A 24234-nucleotide genomic window follows, 5' to 3' on the forward strand; every position below is an offset into this window, starting at 1 on the left:
TTATATATTCCTAGTTTTCATGTTTGTTATTTTTCTGCAATTTTTTACTTGTGTTACCTTTTGTGTTGCCTTTTCTGGACTTTTTATAAATTATATATAAAAAGCTCACTTTTTATTTTACTTCAGTCTCAGATCTATTTGGGTCCACTTTTCAACATAACGTGCATGACCCAAAGCTCAACACACAGGCAAAGTTGTGTTCATGGGCAACTGAATGAACTATTACAAACCTTTCTTTGAAAAGAACTCACTCTTCCATGTGAATACTTGTGTCTTTTAATGACTTATTAAAGAAGAGAAGAATACAGAGGCTTTTTTTGTTATAGGCAGGCGAAAGGCAATGCTGTAAAATAGAAAAAAAGCAACAGAACATGCAGCAGGAAAAAAATCCTAATGTGGACGGCTACCAAAGATAACACCATGTCAGCTGCTGCAGTTTCTCCTGGTGAGCTCTGTCCTTACTGCACAAACTGATCCTCGCTAATTTGGACATAGCTTTTTTGATTCCCTCTTTTTGCAGCCAAAGCAAGGCATCAACTGAAGTTTAAGTTGTGTCACCTTGGCAAAGGCTTGCAGTTCAAATGAAAGCTCATCTTTCTGGTTTCCACAGAAGAGGGAGAGTCTTAATGATTTGAATTTGAAATTTTGTGAAGAAAGCAAAAAGCCATGGCAAATAAGTCATACTCAGACCTATTTGATTTTCATTTTTCCCTTTTACAAGTGACAAAAATTCTCTTACCATTGCTTACCAATGACTTTGCTGTCTAGTTTCTCTCATTCCCAGTATATTCTTTGACAAAATTTCAATCTTTCAGAGTCATCTCTCAACCCACAATGCATGAGTAACTTTGCATATAGCTAGGATGAGTAAAGTGCATTTTCTATGTTTTTAGTTGTTAGCTATCAGCCTCTATAAAAAGACTGCAGTTATGACAGCCAACACATAATCTCTGTCTTTATTCTTTTCCCACAAGTCCACATTAAAATTTCTCTGATTTTGAGTTTGTGTTACAGCTGTCGAGTCTGTGGAATCAAACTTTCAAAGTAAATTCCTACAAAAAACATCAAGGATAAACAAGTGATTAAAAGGCCAAGCTTATGATTGTCTGAGAGAGACAGAAAAAGAGAGACACATCCCCTCACAGTTAGCTGGCAGAGCTTATTCTGCCTGTACTGCCTCACTACCTAATCTCACACTGTTTGTCATCCCCTCTAGTCCTATATATATCATCTTCAACTCAGATTGCAAAAACTGGAGTTGTACAAGTTGTAGCAAAAAAATATTGCCTGAAGATGTTAGCAACTGCAGGATAAGTAAAGGAATTGCAGCAGTAGATAAAAAAAAGAAACTAAAGAAAAGAGTAATCCTTCATGACAACCTCGGCTGCTTCTTTACAGGGACATTTTGTTGTTACAACATATTTATGATCACATGTGTTGAGCTATGTTCCCATTGGATCAAACACAGTGTAAGAAAATTCATCCAGACGCTATCCAGATTTGATTTGACTGAGATTTTAGTTGCCAAGGCTCATTCTGTATTGCACAGCACACACAGAACATAGCTGCCACAATGACAGCTAAATCAAGAAAAGTGTATTTGTGGCAATTCTGAATATTTGGGGTTTAATCACATGAGCTGTTTCTGGATTAATACATCATTACTCACTGTTAATGAATACAGTCTAAACAATTCTATAGCATTCAAATGTTATCTGTCAACCATGCTTCAGCTGACTGATGATGAAAAAACTAGCATCATGGCTGGAGAAAGATGCTGGCAATATTGTTCAGAGATATATTCAGCTCTATATTATTTTTTGGGTGAATAGCAATACATCATATATGTTTAAGCATCTTCTAAATGTTCAGTTCTAAAGGTTTTTTTTTAATAAAGCAGACTGAGTCAGGATTCCCATATGTATTTGAAAGTCTACTGTTTTCCCCCATTATGCAAAAGTTTATCCAGCGTTTAACGGAAAGTTGCTGAAGTTTATTTTATGTATTATGATGTCACATACTACAGTAATTAGTGCAAATTAACACACGAGGTCGATGCATCATATTTGCATTCCCTGTACATCGGGTTGCCGCCTCCGCTCTGTGCTCAGATACTGTATTTCACTTTTGAACTCCAAAAAGTAATTCTGAAACTTTGTGAACAATGTGAAGCTAACTCTCACTACAAGGGATTTTTAATATTTTATTTGTGGATAGTGTGAATCAATTAGGGAAAACCTTTTTTTAGTAACAGTTAAATGTGAGAAACTCTACCAATTATTGTTTTGTTTTTCTTTTACTTCTCTTTTTTTAAGACGTACTTTCTAATAGAGGCCTTGCAGAGACATGAAAAACTGTGCATCTTAAACCAACATCAAATATTTACACAAAATCTGAAGCTGACATTTTAAAAATGTATAATAAAAAATATAAATTTTACTGTAGTGTAAGTATATTATCTTTTTATTGTTTACTTTATGACCCATCCTAATGTTAGTTTATATGTGTTTTTTTTTAACTTTTAAATACTATTCAATTATAACTGTAGTAAGAACATAAGCCTAGGTATGAAGATTATCTAATGCACAACTTATGGGTTTATCATCAGGCCATTATTATTTGCCAATGTTATTTATTTGCTGGTATCTGCATTTATAGCAGCTGTTAAATTGAAATCAAAGTAAATAAAAGACAAGAGAAACAAGCATCAACTATTTTATGACCACTGACCTTGCATAGTTTGCCTGTCAGAGGGCAGATCAAGTAGAGCATTAAAAATGAGGAAATTAATAAATACACATAGTAAATGTTGAGATAATCTGCTTATGTTTTGTGTGTCTGCAAAGGAAAATATATTGACTGTTATATTAGATTCTTAAATCATCAAATATCAATATTAGTATCGGTCTTAAAATAACACACAAAAGAAATCATATATTGGTCGGGCTTTGACAACGTCTCCAGAAATGTAGAGTATAAATATTAGCCAAACGCTTCTACTTAAATGCGCTTTATTAACTCATTATCAGCAACGGTTATGAAGGCAGGAGCTTTAGTTTGCTGATCTGCAGCAAAGCTTTATACAACTCCAAGGAGGAAAGACAACAGCAATGACTGCAGAGAAACAGTCGTTACTGCTCATCAATCTGTCTGAGAAGGGTTATGAGGCCATTTTCAAGCACGTGTCGCGCTGAATGTTACAGCAGATCAGTATGGCTTTCACAGAAATCCATTCCTTGGAAACACACTACCTTTCAAAAGAAACAAGGGTGAAGGGAGAAGGCAAAAACAAAGAAGACAAATTCAAGAAAAGAGCAATGACAGAAAGTCATTATGTTAGAAATATAATGACTTAAATAGATTGCTATTTGATAATGGCGATAGCTTTGTTTTGCAACACCCTATAGAGAGTAAGATCTCCATAGTGAATCTCGCTGGATTTCTAATGCTGTATAACTTATTAATGAGTAGATGAGGTGCTGTCAAAGTAAATAACTTTGGCCAACGGGGCTAAATGTCAAAAAGGAGCTAGGTAAAGAAGACCAGACAGCTTTAAATACAATTAGTTTTTTATTCAAATTTCTGAAATTTCAAGTCGTGTCTATCTCAGACAGAATTCTGGGGTTTTCTCACAGTGTTTCAGCACAGAGCAGCTCAAAGAAGAGAAACATGTCAAATTCGGGGAAAGCAAGAAAAGGAGAACGTGTATCAGGAGAGAAAGGTTAAACAATACAAAGAAGAGAGGGAAACCAAGACAGAGCAGCAGATAAAATACAAGAAAGAGTACAGATAAGTATAGAAATGAAAATGGAAAAGAGACATACCTATCTTGGGTGACCTTTACCAGGAACTGAATCACGGTGGAAAGCAGTCAAGATAAGCTGAATACACTGAGGAGGACATCTTTATTCCTGCCTTTACTCCTGCTGATATTTCAGCAAACAATTGCCAAAAACAAACAGCCAAAGCACAAGACCTGTAAACCTGAACTGTATTAAAGATCAGAATCAGCTACACACAGCACTGAATCATTTCTGCGTAACGTCTGAGCAACAACAAACTGGCCTTAGCTAAATCAGCTGCTTCATTCACAGGGCAGCGATGAACCTGCCCTCTCTCACCTCCTAAGTCTTCAGAAAACAAAACTGCTCGTGCTGGCTGTTTGGCTGGCACAGCAGCTTGAAGGATCTCGTACTTATACCTTCACACTCTCAGATATTAGAAATTCATTTGCATTCATCAGCAACACCGCCCCCGAGGGGATCTGTGGAAATATGTTGAATTGTTTAGTCAAAATTACAATACAGCTGGGGCAATTTATCTTTTGAAAAGCCTGTTAATTTGTTCAGGAGGAAATAGTGTTTTCATTTGCATGTTGAATAAGGAGTAGCTGGAGAACCCTTTACCAACCTGTTACACCACTCTCTTCATGGCTAATGAGGCAGGGAGCAGTGAATTACTGATTCCACCGGGAACATTCAGCATGACAAACACACCATGACTTTACAGCTGGCAGAGAGAAGGTCCACATATGTATGTGTGTGGGTGTCACTATACATGTGTGCATGTATTTGTCTGCAAATAGGAGTGTAGATGTGAAAATTCATGCCGGTGTTGTTTTCTTTTCTTTTTTTAGCTGCTTGGATTAAAGCCTATAATTACATTCAAAATAATTACATTAGATTAGTTCAGATTAGATCAAACATAGCCAATTATATAATAAAGCAGAGGGAGTTAAATGCACACATAATATAGCCCTTGGTAAGAGTGCTAATTAAGTTGTGGAGCTAAAGTAACAGGACAGGCATCAATTTATGTGATCAAATTACAATCACTGTGCTACTTTAGAGGATAAAAACTTTTTCCAAGAGCTGTAACACTGAGATGCAAAAAACTATCTCAAGGACGCCAAAAGTGAATCTATGATTTATGTGAAGCATTAAAATCAAAATACAAGTTTTAAAGGAGTGAAAATTAGCATTCTTTAAGACTAACTGATCTCGATATTACAAATATTTCATTTGAGAAATAAACTAGTCTGTAAGAATACACTAGATTATTAGCAACATGCCAAGCTTTACACACTTTTATGGAGATTAATTGTCGCAATACTCATACACTTACTCTAGAGCAGTAAATTCCAATATCTGGGACAGGGCCCCCTGGTGGGATGCAAAGGTACTGCAGGGATGAACACATAACATACGTGAGGCTAATTGGCTGAGAACACTGGAAATCAGTTGATTCTTTGTATACTTTTCTCAGCTTCAATCTGAGGCTTTAGGAGAAACACACCACCTTTTAGACACAAATAATTGTGTTATCATGACAAATTAACACTGTCTATCAAAGTTACAGGAAGGACTGATAACTTTGCTGCCTAGCTCCAACATTAGCATCATCCTGTTATTAACCATAGCCACTACCTTAGTGATAATGTGGCTATCAGATGTGCTCTCGCCAGATTAACATTCATAACTGTTTAATATTTTATTGTTGTTAAAAAGGGATCTTTAGCCCCCCTAAAGATCCCTTTACCACTTAAATTCCTTATTAAGTGGTGTTCAGCATTGTGATTGTCAACTACTGTTCATGTGTTTAGCTGCTAGTGAGGGGAGGGGCTTGTTGCCTGCCTGTCTACAGTAGAGCACCTAATCAAATAGCAATTTCGATGCTGATTAGCAACTATTACATTTTTGACAACCCTACTGACAATTGTGAAGACCTTCATGAACCAAAAGATAGAATAGTAACCCCTGTTTATCAAATATAAGCCTGCTGATTGTTTCTCAATTAAAAAGAAAATATACATTTTTGAGGGGAATTGAAGTCACTGTGACTTTGCTGGGAACAAATTTGAAAAAAAAAAAACCTTCAAAAATCACCTTCACAACAATGGGATGGACAGCATGAAAACAGAATGCCTCCTGTCATAGCTGTCACTGGTGTGGAGGCATATAAACACTGATTCCAGCTGACAGCAGCACATTTAGGAGTAAATGCTATCTTGGGAGAGTCCCACAACTCTTTTGTCAAAAGTTAACTGGTGGAGGAAAAGGAGGAGGGGTTAAAAAGGAGAGAAAGCGATAATGCGGAGAGGAAAGGAATAACCCTATAAATAGTTAATGATGTATCAGTGGCTGGGGGAAACACACCAAAGCTACTTGTAAAGTACGCTTCTCATAAACACCCACGGCCTGCATAGGCAAACATTGCTTCGAGCGAGAGGGAAGAAAAACCGCTTTGTTCAACATAGCAATTTAAAATAAGGATCAACACAAACTCCAGCAACCCGCTGGTGATGCCGAACTTGAATTCACACCTTCACCATGGGCATTTCAAATCCTTAAAGGGTATTTAAAGAAAGTTTTGTATTATCAGAAAATCCAGCAGCTGGGAGAACACCACACTGAATAGCACCACAGGTTTTGTCCTGTAAGATAAAAGCAACGCACAACAAAGCAAATGCGAGATTAATCATCAGCATATGGATGTTCAGCTTGACATGCTGGTAGTCAAGTACTCTAAAGTAGCCTGTGATTTTTTTAAACACTTTGAGGCTTAATCTTTTGGTTGCTAATTAGGTATTTTGGCTGAATTTTAAGTCTTTGCTATCCCTATGGAAAAACATAAAAAAGATGAACTTCTGAACGGTTGGGGTGCAACACTGGTGCAAAAGAGGCACTAAAGGAAAAAATACCGCCTTTAAAGTTCCCATTTACACACATGCTGACAAATGTGATAAACACACACTGTGAGCGCTAATACTTCATGGGAGTTCATCATCACTGGAGTGAGAGAAAAAGCAATGAGGCTTTTTGGCAGATTTCCTGCTCACCCAGGGTTGACAAATTGCCAAGGCTCTCTGTCACAGCTCCACTTTGAGGCCACTAACCATTTCATCTGCCATGATTTAGATCTCGAATAAAAGTAGCTTGATGGAAATGCATATTCCTTACACCTTAATTTGCATCACGCAACATGCAGCAATTACAGTCTCTTTGAAAAGTCATTTGTATGAGACAAAGCTCAATGAATCAAGTACATTTTTGCTGCCACTGTGCAGATTCAACTCAGATTTATTCATTTATTTTTTTAAATCATGATAATTTTGAGTGCGAACACATGAAACAGTCTTCATAAGTAGCACAAATGTGTAATTAAGGTGTTATCCACTTCACTGCAAACAAACTCCTATATGAGACGTAAGCGCTGTGGGAAATCTAATATCCTTCAATTTAAGTTTGTAGGCACACAAGACAAACAAGCTGATTGTATAAAACACATCCATCACAGTTTTTGTAAAAAATTATATCGTTTTTCCGGAGTTCTGTTCACTCAGAAGAAAACAGTGTCTCGTTCGCTGGAAGGTAAGTGTAAAATGCTTTGCTCTTTCAGTTTTCTGGAGCATCAATAAAATAAATCAAGCACAAAATCTGTTCAGAACAAAAAAAGAATATTAATCCAGGTGATATTCAAAGCATGCTTTTTTTGAGAGAAAGAAGTTATAATTTAAGGGTTTTTTGTCACTTCGAAACTGTGAATGTGCGTACTGCCAGGAAAGGCTTTTGTGTTTCTGTGAAACTGTGGAACAGTTTGAGTGCAGAGCAATGTCCAAACATAAAGCAATTCAAAAAGAGTCATAAAGATACGATCTTCATGAGATAGAAAGAAATGGAAAATGATGAATATCAGTGAATGTCTCTGTTTAGAAAGTTGTTATTTGGTGCTTATTTGGATTGTACAGTTAACTTTTCAAAACTGGAGGTACCGGCTTTGTTGTGAGGAGGCAAAGTTATGGAGTTACAAAAACATATTGATATGATAAGAATTAATATTTTATGTGGTGTATATATTATATTAGAAATATGTTCATTGTTATTACTGCAGATTATATCAGTAAGGAAGCTAAATAAATGTTAAGATAAGATAATCTTTATTAGTCCCACATGTGGGAAATTTGTTTTGTCACAGCAGAAAGTGGACAGTGCAAAGTTATACAGCAAAAATTAGAATACAATAAGAATAATATGCTGTACACAACTGTACAGAATAGAATCAAATAAAATACTATAAACAGTAGAATAAAATAGAATAAAATATAAAATAGGATAAAATAGAATACAAATGCTATATTCAACTGAGTAAAAATACAACTTTGTCAGAAAAGAGTATTGCACTTAGTCTTATTGCTCATGTGCGGGTTTGTGTGTGTTTGATCAGCTGCAAAAGTCTTTGTTGTAGAGTCTGACAGCAGTGGGGAGGAAAGACCATGTTAACTGATAATGGCAAAGGAGTGGGATTAAATAAGTGTGCACTTCTTCCCACTCCTTTTAGACATGTAAATAAATCAGAACAGGTGAAATGTATTTTCTTTTATTTTGTAAAGCATTTTCTTTGCTACATAATCTCCTGTATATTGTTTACATGATCAAAATAAGATTTACCCCCCCCCCCCCCCCCCCACACACACACACACACACACCCACACACACAGAAAACTTTAACATAAATGTGCTTTTTAAAGATTTCAAGTTGTTGTGGAGTCAGTAGTTGTTTAAAGTGAAATTAGCATTTGCATTGAAGCAGTGCAATATATTTACCCTTTGAAAGCCTACTTGAAGTAGGCATTTTCCTTCCTTCATCTCAATTCTGGTAAAACTGACATTCCAGACAGTTTTTCTAAGGGGGTCAGTCAGTATATCAGCCCCCACAACCTTGAAACTCACATCTCAAAGCTCATCCAATCTTGTTTCCGTCACCTAAGAAATATTGCAAATATCAAACCTTTGCTGTCATTCAATCATCTGGTATTTTTAGTTCACAACTTTAATTTTCTCCCACCTTGATTATTGTAATTCCCAGCACGTGCATCAGTCAGTCCTCCATAGCCAGTTTCCAATTAGTGCAGAACGCAGCAGCAAGACTGCTGACAAAAACTAGCCAGCGGTCAAATATTACACCTGTTCTTGCATCCCTTCACTGGCTCCCAGTGAAACTACAAATCCACTTTGAAATTCTGTTACTAACACATACAGCTCTATATAGACAGGGCCCTGCTTATATAGCAGTGCTTCTGAGACTTTATCATAGCACCCGGCATCTCTGATCCTCTAACCAGGGTCCCCTAACTGTCCCTCGCTCTGATTTTAAAACCAGAGGGGATCGCTTTTGAGGTTGTTGCGCCTACACTGTGGAACAGCTTTCCTTAGTCAATCAGGTCAGCTGACTCTGATATTTGTTCTGATAAAAACTCATTTTTACAGGTTAGTTTTCCCTTAATCTTTTCCCCTTTATTTTCAGCCATAGTTTGTCACTATTTGTATGCGTTGGAATGAATAACTGACCATATGGTTGATTATGTGTCAGTATGTTTGAACACGTACACGAGGGGTCGGCAACCTTTCTGATGATGAGTGCCATCTAAAATTTCCTCAGAAGTCAGTGTGCCATATGATTGCATTAGCAATAAATTTAATAACGCTCTATATCAACAGTTACACACTATATAGAACAACTTTATAGAATTATATTTGTTCGCAGATGTTGGCAACTATCAGCGAATAGTTATCAGCTATTTTGAAACAACAAAAAATAAACACTTTTTATCCATAACAAGAACTCCACAACAGAAAATGCAAATGCTATTTATGGTCTCCTCACAACAATGATAAGAAAAATAAACTGGGCCAATATGGCATGTTTATTGATACAGGGATACACATGTTAATGTGATGTCTGGTCTCCCACTCAGAGACACAGGTCTCTAAGTGTCCAGCATTCAGGCGGCTACCTGAGGACACTATTCATGTGGGAGAAAATCTGCTCACACAGATATGTAGAGCCAAATATTGTCAATAAGGCCTCTGCAATGTTCTGAAGACAGTTAAACTTGTCAGGTAGTGATGTCCAGCAGGTGAAAATGCAAACTCCATGAACACGCACAGCTATGGATACCAGCTGCGTTCGTAGTTCTGCAAACTTTGACCCCCACAGAGTCGAGCTTTTCAGTTCGGTCAGCTGCATTTCGATGTCCTCTGAGTTCAGCCAGTTAATACAAGACAAATCCAGCTGCTCATTAAGCCTTTCTGGTTTGATCAGAAAAGAAAACATTGGTCCATACATTGGTCCATACACCTGAAAGTCCTGAAAACACATTGTGACTTCTGTCTCAAGTCTACGGATGTATCCGTGTATTTACGTGGTGCTGATGCTGCGCTGAGCGGACAGCTCCTGAATCATGTTGGAATGTGGGAATTTCAACATCGCTTGAAAAAGGTGCCAGCTAGCAATGTCCCTCTCATGAGGCTAAGTGATTTTTAGCCAACTACAAGTTGAATCTGGTAGTTGGAGTTGTCAGCTAAGATACCATCATTACGAAGTGGCACAACTAATGTGTCTATGTGAGCTAATTTGCAATGTTCACCGCTGGCACGGCCATTTATTTTTTAATGCACCTTCTCAGATTAATTCACTGCGTGTAGTGCCCAGGGCTGGACTGGGACAAAAAAAATCGGCCCGGGCATTTTGACTAGAGACTGGTCGCCCAGGTATTATAGGACAAGCCATAAAGCCTTTGAATGAAAACGAACGCTGTGACAGTGATGTACAGTCCTGTTGATATATGTATGATCTCTATACATTTTACATCAGATGAAAACTTTGGTTGTGAGATTCAGATAATTATTTACTTAAAGCCAGACATTTTAAATGAGAATAAGAAAGAAAAATATTTCTTAGTGCCCCCCTTTCCCTGTTAATGCCCCACCTGGCCCGTGGCAAAACTTTGCTAGACCCGACCCTGCACAGTTACCAGCTGTCAGCTACTTAGAAAAGGATCCTGGTGTTATTCCCTTCAACTCATTCATGTCACCTAAAAGGTAAACCTGTTTGTCCATCACCTTTTCAGCTCTGATGATTCAGTAACATCAGGACATCTCCTGGTTTCATCTTCATGTTTCCCTCTCACCAGATAACCAAACCGGTATCACGCAGCTTTTACAGCTGTGGTTCCCGCAAACATCAACTGATACTAGAAATTAATAATAAATAAATTCTAACAACAGCTGATCAAGCTTAAACGTGCTGCTGTTGTTTACCGCGACGTCCGCCGGTTTCCTCTTTCTGGCGCAAAGTGGTTGATAAACAAACAAGAGAGAAAAGCCGATCAGCTGACCATTGATCAGTTTCATGATCATATGAGCTGTTCGCACTAAAGTAAAAAGCACCATCACTTCATGCGGATACCCTTTCGGCACCAGCTGCGGTCGCAAGGCTGGAGCCGAACAAAAGCACCCTGATAACGACTGTGTCTGAGACTGGGTCTGAGCCCGCACTGGAATGGTAGCGCTGGGCAGGATGGCTGCTGTGTTTGCTTCGGATTACTCCTCACCCCCCACCCGACCCTGTGGCTTGTCACGTGTTCCATAATGTTGTGCTGTGGACATTTATGTGCTTTCTTGTGCAGAGGAGTTTTTCTGTTTCCCGTTCTCATGCTGTCCTCCCAGGAGCCCAGCATGAGTAGAGGTCTCTTTTTTATCTCTTGTACTTTCCCATTGTAGTGTATATTTCAGTGTTTTTTTTCTGTAACGCTACCGATCTCCGACCTGTATCCCCATGTGATGTCTGTGTTGTGTGTGTAAGGTCGGGGGGGGGGGGTCCTATTTTACTGCAGGACAACCTGCACGTGATTGATTGATTGATTGCTTGATTGATTGATGAAGTAGCAACAGGAAAGGGAGGAGAGAGAATGAGAGAAGAAGAGGCAGCTGTGCAGCGTAAAGGTGCAGAATAATATAGAAACTCTCTCATGCTAGCTAGTACGCAGTACGAGTTATTCTAATTGACTGTAAAAAGTCAGCACAACGAAAATACACTACACCTGAACTTGGTTTATACCTGAGCCAGATAGACTGCAGGCCATATCTTCTTACCTGAAGTTCAGTTCACCTGACACTCGGTCCGGCGGCCGTCTCCTCCTCCTGCCTCCCCTTTCTCTCATCCACCTGCTGGCCTCTGTGGAAGCTTCGCCATAGCCACCACCAAACAACTGACTTAAATTTACACATCTGGCCAATCCACCACCTTTCATTGTTTATGCCTTTACAAAAAAAAAAAAAAAATCATCGGCCCATAAAAAAGAAAAATCACCATCGATGGCCAGTCCAGCTATGGTCGTGCCATCAGTTAATCATGGCATACGTGACCAGGGTTGTCAAGCCCTGGCGTACACTATCTTCAATATGTAGCTTTTATTCAAACTGTGAAGTGCTTTGTAACTCTGTTTCAAAAAGTGTTACATAAAAAAGTTATTAATTTCATTTACTTATTTATGTTTAACTTTTTACATTTTTTTACTGATATGTACTGAGGTCTCAAAACTTGTCATCAAGCGTAAAGCGCAGGTCGTCATCTTTATGGGGAAAAGCGCTTTTCCAGACCATAGTTTCTGGCCAAAGGAAATATGATAATTACGCTTCACCTTTTCTCTCTGTAGAATATGGTTTCATGAACAAGAGCGCACATTTATCTGCGTAATATAACTACTCAGACAGTACACTGTTTTAGAAACAATAATATTTTGTTATTTTGCAAGATTAGTTCTACCCTGTCTGATGCTTTTTACAGTGTGACAATGACCAAGAACTTCTTAAGAAAAGTTTTATAAGCTTAAGCACAATTTCAAACATGGATAAATTGTAAATGTTGTATATTATCGAAGGGTTGGATGTTTAGTGTTCTCAAAGGGTTTTATATATCATTTGTTCTTTTTATAAAATTCAAATGAAACCCTTTTTTTCAACTGTGTGCATTTCAAACAATTTCTGTTTGAATTGGAGAATGGAGAATGAGAAAACATTAGTACAGCTGCAAAGTAAACTGCGTTCTCCCTGGAGGAGGTTGACTCACCTGAGGGTGAAAATTTGTACTGAAGAAAGAGCAGATAGAGCCAGAAAAGTTGAGACTGTTTCTCGCTGCCGAATGGGTTTGGAGGGTGCCATCACCACAAAGTTATTGTCTAGTTTCAGCTCCAACAGTGGCTGAAACAGTCTGACACTTCCAATGCGCTGCATAGGGGTATGCCCTGCAAAGTACCCTAACGGCCTCGGCTGGTCTGTGAGGACAGAGCTGCCCTTTCTTGAATCCTCTGAAGTGCAGTCTCCGTTATCTGTGGTTTGAACCATATAGTAGAGCTCCACCGGAGTGCCTTGAGCTTCCTCGGAGACCTTCTGCCTACCAGGCCTGACAGTAGGTGGGCTGAACCAGCTGGCCAGGGGCTCCAGCTCGGCAACACATATCCCCAGATCGCCTTTTAGCTTGCATGCTCCACGCACCTCTTGAGTCTCATGAAAGGCAAACATCCTGATACAGGGTAGCTTGTGGATGGTGCTGTAATCATCCCAGTCCCTGCCTGCAATATAGAACAGCACTTGAACTTTCGGCCAGCTAGGGTGAATCCTCTCGCTGATAATGTAAGTGTGCACCTTCCAGTTGAATGTAAAGAGAGGCGATGCCGACACTGATGTTGTTGAGGATGAAGTGAAAGAGGGTGTGCTAAAGGGCCCTGGCGAAGTCTGTAGCAGCTCCAGGGGGACAGGCTGCTGGACAGACAGTGGTCCATAGCTAGCATTGACAAAGGGCATCTGCCGGGCCTGGTGGATGAAAAAGGACTCAGTGCGAGCCTGGAGGCTGGAGTTCCTCATTAAGTCCTGGTTTGCCTCCTGTAAAAAGAACGCTGACTCTGCATTGAGGATCCGGTAGCTGACAGGTAGATATATTGGTGTGGGGCCAAGCCTCTGCAAACCCTCCAGGATCACCTTGGTGTCCACGACTGAAACAAAAACATAAAATGACAATAACCTGTTAGCCTTTATTTCACAGACTGGAAAAAATCTCTACCAGGGATCTAGTAGCTGTGAAAGTAAGCTTCATTTTGCAAATTGTATCAGTAAAATCAAATTGAGGTGTGAAATCTAAAACCTTAATGAGAAAATTTGGATGAAATAATTCAGAAAAGGGAAGCCAACACTTCATATTTTACATAACATTTGCATGCATTGCCTGCAACCTGAGGCAATCATATCTACAGTCAGTTCCAGCAGTGAATGTTAAATGGTGTGTTGGAGACATTTCCATATGATATCACTTTCATGAGCCACTGCTCTTATTTGGAAGAATTTGCTCGACACAATCCAAAACACTTACATCTTTCTCAGTCACTTGCTTATCAGGCTTGTCCATGTTCCCTCCTGCTTTCAATCCTTTTCATTATGGTGCGCTAACTCAATCTCCCGTCCTGTTATTTTAACTTTCATACATTGTCATCTTCTTGTTTCCGGCACTCCTGTATGTTATTCCAACATTTTCATTTTCATATTTCACATATATCAGATATGGAAAGTTGAAGTCTTCCAAACTGAAAATATTTGAATATTTGGTACGTAGATGTGCCATAGATAAAAAACAAAGAGTGAACAACTTTGTGATAATGGATAGTATTGGAGAAATGTTGGAGAACAGCTGGGTTAACCAAAGAAGAAAACAGCTGTTTGCCTTTGTCAGCTTATGTGACATATGGTTTTTGGATGAACCCTACTTTGTATATATCTACAGAATATTTCACATCTTTGGAAAAGCATGGCTCTGTCATATGTTTGTGCTCAGTATGTGCTTGGTTTTGGTGACAAAACCCTTTCGATTTCAAAAGATGCAAAGGCGTTCATCGCTTTTAGTATTACTCTTTATTCTCGTTGTTTGGCTAAACATGCTCTTAAATCGGGCCTCACATGCCCCTAAAACCTATGGCGTTATTTTTGTGCCACTATTCTGAGCTCACCTAAAAAAAAATTGAGCGCATGTAAAAAAAAGTTTGCAGGTGCAAGTGTTGCATTTTGAGGAGAAATTTATTTTGAGCGAAGAAAAGCTGAATTTGAGTGAACAAAATTCATTATTTTACGTGCGCTCAATTTTTTTTTTACTTGCGCTCAGAATAGTGGCACAAAAATAACACCATAAAACCTGCTTCCATCTCTCCCTCTCCTCATTCTGCAGACCTGACCCCCACCCTCTTCTCTTCACCATCAGTGCACTGATGGAGTTGCCCATGAGAGTCCATTGATTTTCTGTCCTGGACCCTGCATGCTGTGGGAGATGTGGCATGGTGGTGATTTGTGACAATCCATGGCCCAAAAAGCAATGACAAGCTTGCCAGACGAACAGCACCAGACAGAAGAGCAACACTTCAGAAACAGTGCAGTAAAGGGTTAAACTAGCTTCCCAAAACCTTACATGAAATGATGAGGGAGGGAGTTTGGGGGTAGGGGGATTATTCTTCCTTGAAGAAATGTTATTGTCATATGCACAGTAAAAATAAACACAGCATTTTACACTGCAAAATGAAATTCTTATTTTAAATAAGCCTTAAAGATAAAGGTAAACCAGGCAAGTGTTGTGAATAAACACAATTTACCTGAATTTGTTCAGCTAATGTACCCCACTGTGAATCGTTCCCTGTTGCTTCTCTCCTCTCGCACCAGCAGCAGTGTATCTTGAGTCTGGAGAAGTGAAAGCTGCAACTACACAGCTCTGTTTTTCCAACTTAGCCGCATACTATGCAGTACTGCAGGTGGACACTGCAGGTGTCACAGGTGTTAACCTCATAAGCAGCACTGTGTCTAACATCTTTCCTGACGGTCACCCAACTCTCACGTGGACTGCTGTATTCATCCATCCTTTTTTTCCCCTACAGTGAAATGTCTATTGTTCGTTTTTAAACAAATCCATAAGTGAATGATTTATAATATTCCCGGTCTTTAACTTCTTTCACATTACACCTGAGCTACAATTTAGCATATACCTTCAGATTACCTATTTAAAACTTATAGTTAAGCAACTGTTTATGCAAGAGCTGCCCAATTAAAAAACTACCAATTTCTAGGCTGTGCAAGCTACTTTAATGAGCTGTAGATAAAATCTAAAGGTAGGCATCCTCTAGCTGCCAAATAAGTGTTAACATTTACACCTTTAAATTGGGCAGCAGGGAAAAATCGAGCTTTCACATTTGTATTTAACCTTGCATAGGTTGTTTCAAATAACACAGCAAAAAAATTATGAGCCTGTTTAAGGGTTATTGATAAACCAGGAGGCCCTCTATCCCCTCATTTCTACCTCTATATCTACTAATCTGTTTCAAAGTCATGCATTATGTTGTGAGAAAAGTTAAAAATGTTTCTACAATATGTCAAGGACTTTCACTGTTATGTATCTGTATAATTTATTTATCTGTTGCCTTTGGCTGTTGGTTAGTTAACTACCAGTTCCATCTAGCCTAACCCCCTGGGAACTTACACCATCGGACCGGGAATCACAACAGTTTGGTCTGTTGTGGCATTATTGAAATGCAGGTCAGGATTTGTACTGAAAAGTCAGTGGCAAAAAAATAAAAAATCAGCAATCAAGCACACGGCTTCCATTTTAATCTGAAATAATTAAGTATTGTTCTAAATATTGCTTGTGCCACCACCCCAGCTAAATAAAATTGTGTTTGCTGCCTAAATAACAAACACCCACACAGCTGAAGCTAATTACAGGCGTCTTTCTTCTTTATAATCATATGCATTAATAGTAAAATGTCTGCCTCTGATAAATGAAAAAGAATAAGAATAAGAATGAATCATAAATATGAATTAGTTTTCTAAGCAGTCGCTTTCATGTTTGTATTCATGTGGCACACCTTCAAGCTAATCACACCTTAAAATTAGTCACCCTCTGTGTGCCGAGACAGCGTACAGTCAGTGACTGCTGCTGCATAGCTTTTACTCAGAAAACTGTGTTTGCAAGTGACAAAACTGAGACCGTGGTCAAGGGGCGAGCCGGCCCTTAGTCGGTGCTGGATCACGCTTACAGCCGAGTGAAAGGATTTTCCTGTCTATCCTTTTCTCTGGGGGATGTGACACACTGTCCTAGTTTCCACTTACTATGACACAGATGAAACTAAATACAACAGGAAAAAAAATGCTGTAATTTGTAACTTGAGATTTAGAATATGTCCCTTTCTATGACACCAAGAGGACATCGTAAACAGAGAGGCAAAGTCAGTGTGATTTGTAGCCTTGAGTTGCCCTTGGATTTCATGTAAGCAGCACTGTACTTGTAAATCATGTCTGTAGGACTGTTTCTGCAAATGAAAAAGGGAATGATTTGTGTAGATAGCTTAACTCCATGTGCTAAATCCTGGCTGTAAACTCTACAGGAGTAATTTTGGGCACTGCCAATCCCTCAGGATGTGGCCTGAGGAATCTGATCACATATCAAACAAACAGCTGAACCAGACCTCATCATTAGACAGATGTGAAACTTGGGATTTACTGACTTGATGTTATATACATGCAGTATGAGGCAAAAGGCCTATGGCAGCAATGGGAATGGAGATTAAAATGTTTTTTCCCATATCATTTCACACCATGCAGCAAGCAACTTCTAAAATAAACCCCAACATGGTATTGACGCATTCGTGTCCCCAAGACAGACATGTGTGGCTCCAAATCAAACCGTTTCTTATAATCACCTGTTTTTATCCCTGGCGACCTAAGTAGAACTTCACCCAAGAAATATAAGCCCTTCATCTCCCTTCAGCCTCCCTCCTACTCCTCCTCCTCTCATCCTATCTTTATCCTCCACCATGTGTGCATCTTGCAACCACTCCCTGATCAAACATATTAGGCTGGCCAACTTCAGTAAGTCACTAATCAAACAGCATTTTTTTTAATGAGATTTATAAATGGAGACTGAGGTAAGAGGTAGGAAAACCCGAACAGCAACAAAGATTGGAATGGGGCAGGGCAAGAGGGTGGTGGTGGTGCACTGTTTGTGTTAAGAAAAGTAAAAAAATTACAGCAAGAACATTACAGGATGGGCCGCATGCCTTTATTATGATACTCTGATTACAATTTTGTTTTTTGTAAATCTAGCACAACATTGTTCTCACCTCCTTTAGAAGCACCTACAAAGGTTTAATGCCTCCCAACCTGCTGATGCTACTCTCCCAGACTAATGTTTCACAGAAATGAAAACAATTAGTGGTCACTGACAAAACTGGCATGTAAAATCTAAGGTCTCCAATCATATAACTGTGCCCATGGGAACAGAAAGTCCTGTAGGTGATCTCCTGACGCTGCTCTAATTTATAAACAAACACGTAGATAGCTCATTTCAATAAAGAGCAGCATTCTTAAAGGGACAGTGAAATTAAATGGTCCATGATGATGGGATGAGATGAGGCTGCACTATATCTGCTAACAAAATATCAATAAGAGACAACTGAAGAAGAATCTGGTACAAAAGTAGAGTCTTCTGGTAAAAAGACTGCTTGTGAAAACTGCAGTCTGTTACACCATATAAAGCTGAAATGAGTGTATAACTGCGGACATGTGACAAACATTATTTAGCATCAGATATAGAACCAGCCCAGTGTTAATGAAGTTACTGTTACCGCGCCAAGCGCACCCCTCTTTAATTTTTTTGCAGCGGTCTGAGGCTGCAGTCATTTATTAAAGTCAATAAAATATATTGTAACATTCACACACTGATCTAACACTTCAAGTCTGCTTCAGTCTCATTAATTGCTGCATTCTGACCAATATTTTAATCTGACAACAGACCTGATACCAGGGAAAAGATGTTTTTTCATTGAGGAGCTTTCTCTGTGTATAAATGTGACTAAATTCCTGGCACACTGCAAACCTCATCTCTGTAAAGAAACCCGGCTGCCTATAAAAAAAGAAGCAACCTTCTATGCATTTCGTAATGGGATTCTCCTCTTCTCTCTGACGCTCAGCTCAGTCCAGTTAAGTTAGGCTCTGTTTTATCAAAATGCTAGTTTTACTGAAGACAAGAAGCATGTAGGATTCATCTTTAAACATGCAGGGTGGAGGAGTCAGTGAAGAGTTACAGGACATGGCCAAAGCTTTCACAGTGCACGGACAGCTCTGAGCCATCAACTCGCACCAATTATATGCTCTTTCTGATAAACTCTACCCTTCTCATTCTAAATAAATGAATTTTCCTATTGGCAGATATCTCAGCTACACTGGGCACATAATACATGATTTTTTTCCAGGCATTACATTCAGGACAACTTGGAGTAAACAGTGGTGCAACCTTTGTAAATCATATTTGTGTGATTCATTTACATACTCTCCTCCCAGAATTTTGCACTCTGAAAAGGAAACTTATAGTAAGTAAGATTACCTGCATCCACGTCTATCAGTTGGAAAACTGCCCCTGCTTTAGTAAATACCTACAGAAGCTTTTTAATGCCAAAAGAGGATTTCACGATGGCACGAACGGTTAGTAAATCCAGTCCTAAATCTGATCTAATTCCCTGTTTAGCTCAAACGGTTCTGCTTCAGTACATGATGGGTTCTAAAATGTCCTAAGACAATGTTATCATCAAAAGACCACAAGAGCCAGTCTTTTTTTCAGCATGTTTATTAATGGCATCAAGCTCAAGTCCTGTTTAAACAACACTTAAAAATTACCAAGGTGTGTGTCTCACCCATGTAGCAGCTATCAACATTAGATTAATACACAGGTGAATGTAAACCCAAATAAAAACCCTATCCCACAAAGCAAAATTGGTATGGCTCACACAATGGCCCACACATGGCCCACATACCGCAAAGAATGATGGCCCTTTGGTGGCCCAGATCTGGTTTGCCAGATGAGGCCCACACATGGGCCAGCACAAGGCCAGTTGCAGACACACTATGTGGTCCTGTGCTGGCCCAGAACAGTTTCAGCTCTGGCCCCAGATGTCAGCCTAATGTGTACCTTAATCAAGCCATGTAATAACAACATGTGCCGGAAGATAATAGTGCAAAAGTAACATGACAAAACTCTATTCAGACAGTGAATGGACTGATTCTTTTATACCGCTCCTCTACTGTCTGGGATTACTGAAAGTGCTCTATCCAACTATTTGGGTCTTCTAACTAAAATAGGAAAATAGGAACATAAACAGTGCCATCATTGCCAGACCTGGCCCACATCTGGTTGACATACACCCTGCCATGACACCAGTCAGTCAGAAGTGCCAGGTTGATGCCAGATCCGGGCCAGACCTGCTTGCTATGTGGGATGTTTGTATAACAACTGCATTAAATCTTTAGGAAGCTCACTAACAGTTTAGCCACTATACCTGAAATGTCTCAGCAAACACTTTCATTAAGTGTCATTCAGACATTTGTGTTGTCACACCACTATGTCAACGTCTACAGACAGACTTTTAAAGTATTTTTTTAAGACACACATGTTTATTTTTCAAGGTACACACAGAATAACTCAAAATTATGAGTTACCGTGGGTGCACTCTCTACAACTCCAACCTCTGCTTTCTTGTAAGTGGCAGGCAACCGGAGCTGTGGCTTTTCAGCATGTGTGTGTGTCTCTCAGGTCCGAGTGCGCTACCGAATAAGAAGGGAAGTGGATTAGAACGTTCACAGCAGGCGTGCAAATTGCTCCACCTGGCACTAGTCCCTGAATCACTGTGCCCCACCTTTCCCTCTCCAGCTGGCTAAAACTACACCCCACCACATGTCTTGGGATGAACTGTATTCAGCTGAATGATGATCAATTAATTTTTATCTCAAGTGCAATCCTTAAGTCAAGAATGTCTTCTCTTCCACTTGATGAACAAATATTTCCTTTTTTAAACTGCTTATGCTGGGCTTACACTGTGCAATTTTTGACCCATTTTGAGCCGATTTTTGAGTCATGCGACCGTTTTGGCGATCGGCCCGATTTTGGCCTTCATCGTGCGTCGTGCATCGTGTAGTATACGTGGGGTAACGAGAAGCGATTAACACCTCACGACCAGCTCCCGATCATCAATTGCTTGGTCGTGAGGGTGTCACCGCAGTTTCTCACACTGCGCACGCGCAAACACAAATGTCAGTGAAAAAGACGGCGCAGCACGGCAGTGCAGCGTGTGATCTGGACACAAGCGATGGAGGCACAACTTGTAGAACTTTGGAAAGCTCATCCGAGCCTTTTCCATGTGGCCTCACAAAATTATCGCGACCACAACAACTGTGAAAATAGTTGGATTTACAATGCTGCTCAATCACAGCTGCCTGATCAATGTTTTTCATTAGCAATTTAGCAAAGTTGATGGTGGTGGTGTGCGTGTCTGTGTGAGTGAAAGACAGAGAGGGAGAGCGAGCGACAGAATTTCTGTTATAACCTTCATTTTATGGACGCACAGTGTGAGCACTCAGGTCGCATCAGAGCATCGAGCCGTATAGTGTGAGACCCTGCATCGTGTCCTATGAACTTCTAACCCCTGCGAGTCAATCGTACAGTTTGAGCAGGAGCTGAATCGCGCGACTGAAAAAATCGCACAGTGTCTGCCCAGCATTATTCAACTCGGGGGCTCAGAGGTGCTTAAGCCTGGGAGACTCTTGTAATGTGATTTCAGCCACTCTTAAAGTGAAGCATTTAAATTAACTACTGGTGGTAATTAACTAGTTAGTACTCTACACTATTGTACATTCAGAGTTCCTGAATAACATTTTATTAAGAGACAAAAGCTATTGTTTACACTGGCTAAAATTAGGCCTTGCCTGAGGATAATTGAAGTGTATTAAAATCCTTGCGTCTCAGTAATTGTATTACTTCAAATGTATGAATACTTCATTGAACTATTTACAAGTAATAATGCTGCCTGCATTTTCTGCAGCTGTGGGGCAGGTTTAATATTAATCAGGACGGTATAGGTGATGCCAAGATTTATAATTATGTGATGTTGTCCTGAAGAAGGAGAGGGAGGTCAAGATGATAGCCAGTAAACAGGAGGTCAGAATGAGGTCAGAATGAGGCAGGTAATGAGTGATTTAAAAAGACGGTATTTAAGGTTGCATGTCATCATACCAAAAATACAGAAAAAATATTACTACTACTTGCCCATGTACCCCTACTGATACTGTCTTGTAATATTGTAAAGCTTTTAATGATGTTTTCGCTGCTGCCTGTAAAGACAGCATTATAGCATTATTTTCTTAACCTTGTGGGTTAGCAAATAATCATGAGGGCCAAAGACGCTGGAAATCTGCCATCACTTTGATGAAAGTGATGATCGCTGGACAAGCAACACCATAGCTGGAAAGGCACTGACCTGTGACTGTATATAAAGGATTGTAAAATGGAATAAAGTTCCTGCTGAGCTGCATAGACTTTGTGTTGTCACTGTGTGACAAAGCACCGGCAATGCATTTTTCTAAATAACAGATCAATGGAGTAGTGGCAGTAGTTACAAAAAAGACACTAAAACAACACGTGTTCATTTATTGCCATAAACAATAGACAATAGAAAATTCTGACTGTATTATATAAATGCAGAGCTGCAAGTCAACCCCAAAGGCTCAACGGTATATTTTAGCCAGCTTGTTTTAAGGTGTAAGCATTATTGTTAAGAGAGCAGGGAAAATAAATAGCTTCAATTTTTCACTGACAACCTTGTTCAATTACTGAGGCACCTTAAGAGGTCTAGTTGCCTATAAAAGCGTGAAGAGCTCGTCTTGTCTGATGAGTCTGGGGTGCACAAGATGACCTCCTTGGCAACCTGACCAGAAAAGTGACTGAAGATTTCAGAGGGTGTAAACTATAGGAGACACAGGAGCCTCTCCTGAGACTCTGAAGAGACTTGTGATTGCCATTAAGACGCACTTCCAAAATCTACCAGATGTAAGAGGCGATTTTCAGCCGTTACCATGGGTTCCACACATTAACTTTCAGTTCTGAGGATGACAAATAGGAAAGCCCAGGAGAGACAATTCAAACCAAACTGTTTTAAGGTTAGACTGATTTCACAGGATATTTTGCAAACATTTGCCAAGAAACTAGACCATGCAAAGCTCGTCAGCTGTCTTCTTACTTGGAAAAGACTTCAACAGAAAATATCAATCCAAATGCCTATAATGCCATAATATCTTTTCCTTTTATATTAATGGCGGAGATATGAGTCACCCCAGCCTTGACTTTCAAGCTTTCAGACCAAATCCAACCTTATTGTATTATTTTAATATAGTGAAAGGAAAGGTAAGGACTAACAATGCAAAAATGCTCATTTGTTTTTCCATTCTTATTTTTTCAATGAATAGTCTAAGAAAAACAGATGATGCATTTAGACAATTGGGCTACGCCTTTAATGTCGGTCTTCACTGTATAGATTTGTATTGGAAATGACTGCATTTCAACTACTCACCGAGCATTGTTGCAAATAGGGCTGCCACGATTAGTCGACTAGTCACGGTTACGTCGACTATCAAAATCGTCGACGACTAATTTAATAGTCGACGCATTGTTTGAAGCTTTGTAAGATCCCAAAAGACGCAGGAATAAGTAGTAGGATTTAAGAGTGCAATAACGGACTGAAACAGAAGATGGCAGCACTGCATGTACAAGGATGCCAGCTGCCGTTAAACCCCGAAGAAGAAGAAACCGTGTCCCAGAATTCGTAGCGCGGCCCTGCTCAGTTGTCAACAATGGCGGCAGCTAGTTAGTTTTAATAGTACTCTTATTATTCTTTCTGGGTCACAAAATAAACGTTTAACATATTTTCAGGTGAGAATGTAGCTGTGTAAACCTCAAATATCTGCTCAGTTTATCAAGACACCACATATTTTCAAAAGCGCTCCGAAGTTTTTGGAGACGTCTGTTACCCACTAGCTCGATAGCTAGCCGGGGTTCAAGGCTCACTAGAGCCGGTGAGAACACCGGACTCCCGGCAAATCGTTTTCAAACCCACCGCCGTCTTTCGCTACTCAGGTTAAATATATATAAGTCACTTAGATAACTTAAAAATTATATTGTTTGGCTTTTTTCAGTATTTTATTTGTTCCTCAGTAAATTGGTTTGGCTGAGATTAAAGTTATAGTCTTTACACGACTGAATAAACATCAAGTAGACAATTGATTATCAGAAGTGTGAGACACTCGAGAATATACTCCGGTGTCCTGTTATATTTTAGATAGCAAGGAGCAGACGGCTGAGTTTATTAAACTCCACCGAAACAATTTGCAAATTTAATTTAAATTCAATAAACTATCATCTTGTTTTTATTTTTAGTTAGCACATACCTGAAACACTTAAAGCTGTAAACTAATGATAGTTATATAAGAGCAGATGCATGCTGGTGCAATAAACTGTACGTTTTACGTCGAATTGATGCATGATCTG

The 24234-nt window shown here is 39.4% G+C and overlaps 1 protein-coding gene across 1 annotated transcript in view; it reads right to left on the reverse strand.

Moving 5' to 3' along the window:
* Window positions 1-24234, reverse strand: part of LOC146570720 (transmembrane protein 132C) — a 174474-nt gene that overhangs the window by 102715 nt on the left and 47525 nt on the right. Inside the window, exon 3 of the mRNA XM_085279345.1 lies at window positions 12910-13831. Coding sequence (XP_085135471.1) covers window positions 12910-13831 — 922 coding nt within the window. The remainder of the gene's footprint in view (window positions 1-12909; window positions 13832-24234) is intronic.

The sequence above is a fragment of the Mchenga conophoros genome, linkage group LG7, assembly GCF_057382185.1.
Source record: "Mchenga conophoros isolate Kocher_MC1m ecotype Shallow Benthic linkage group LG7, M_conophoros_male_GT1.1, whole genome shotgun sequence".
Classification (NCBI taxonomy): Eukaryota; Metazoa; Chordata; class Actinopteri; order Cichliformes; family Cichlidae; genus Mchenga; species Mchenga conophoros.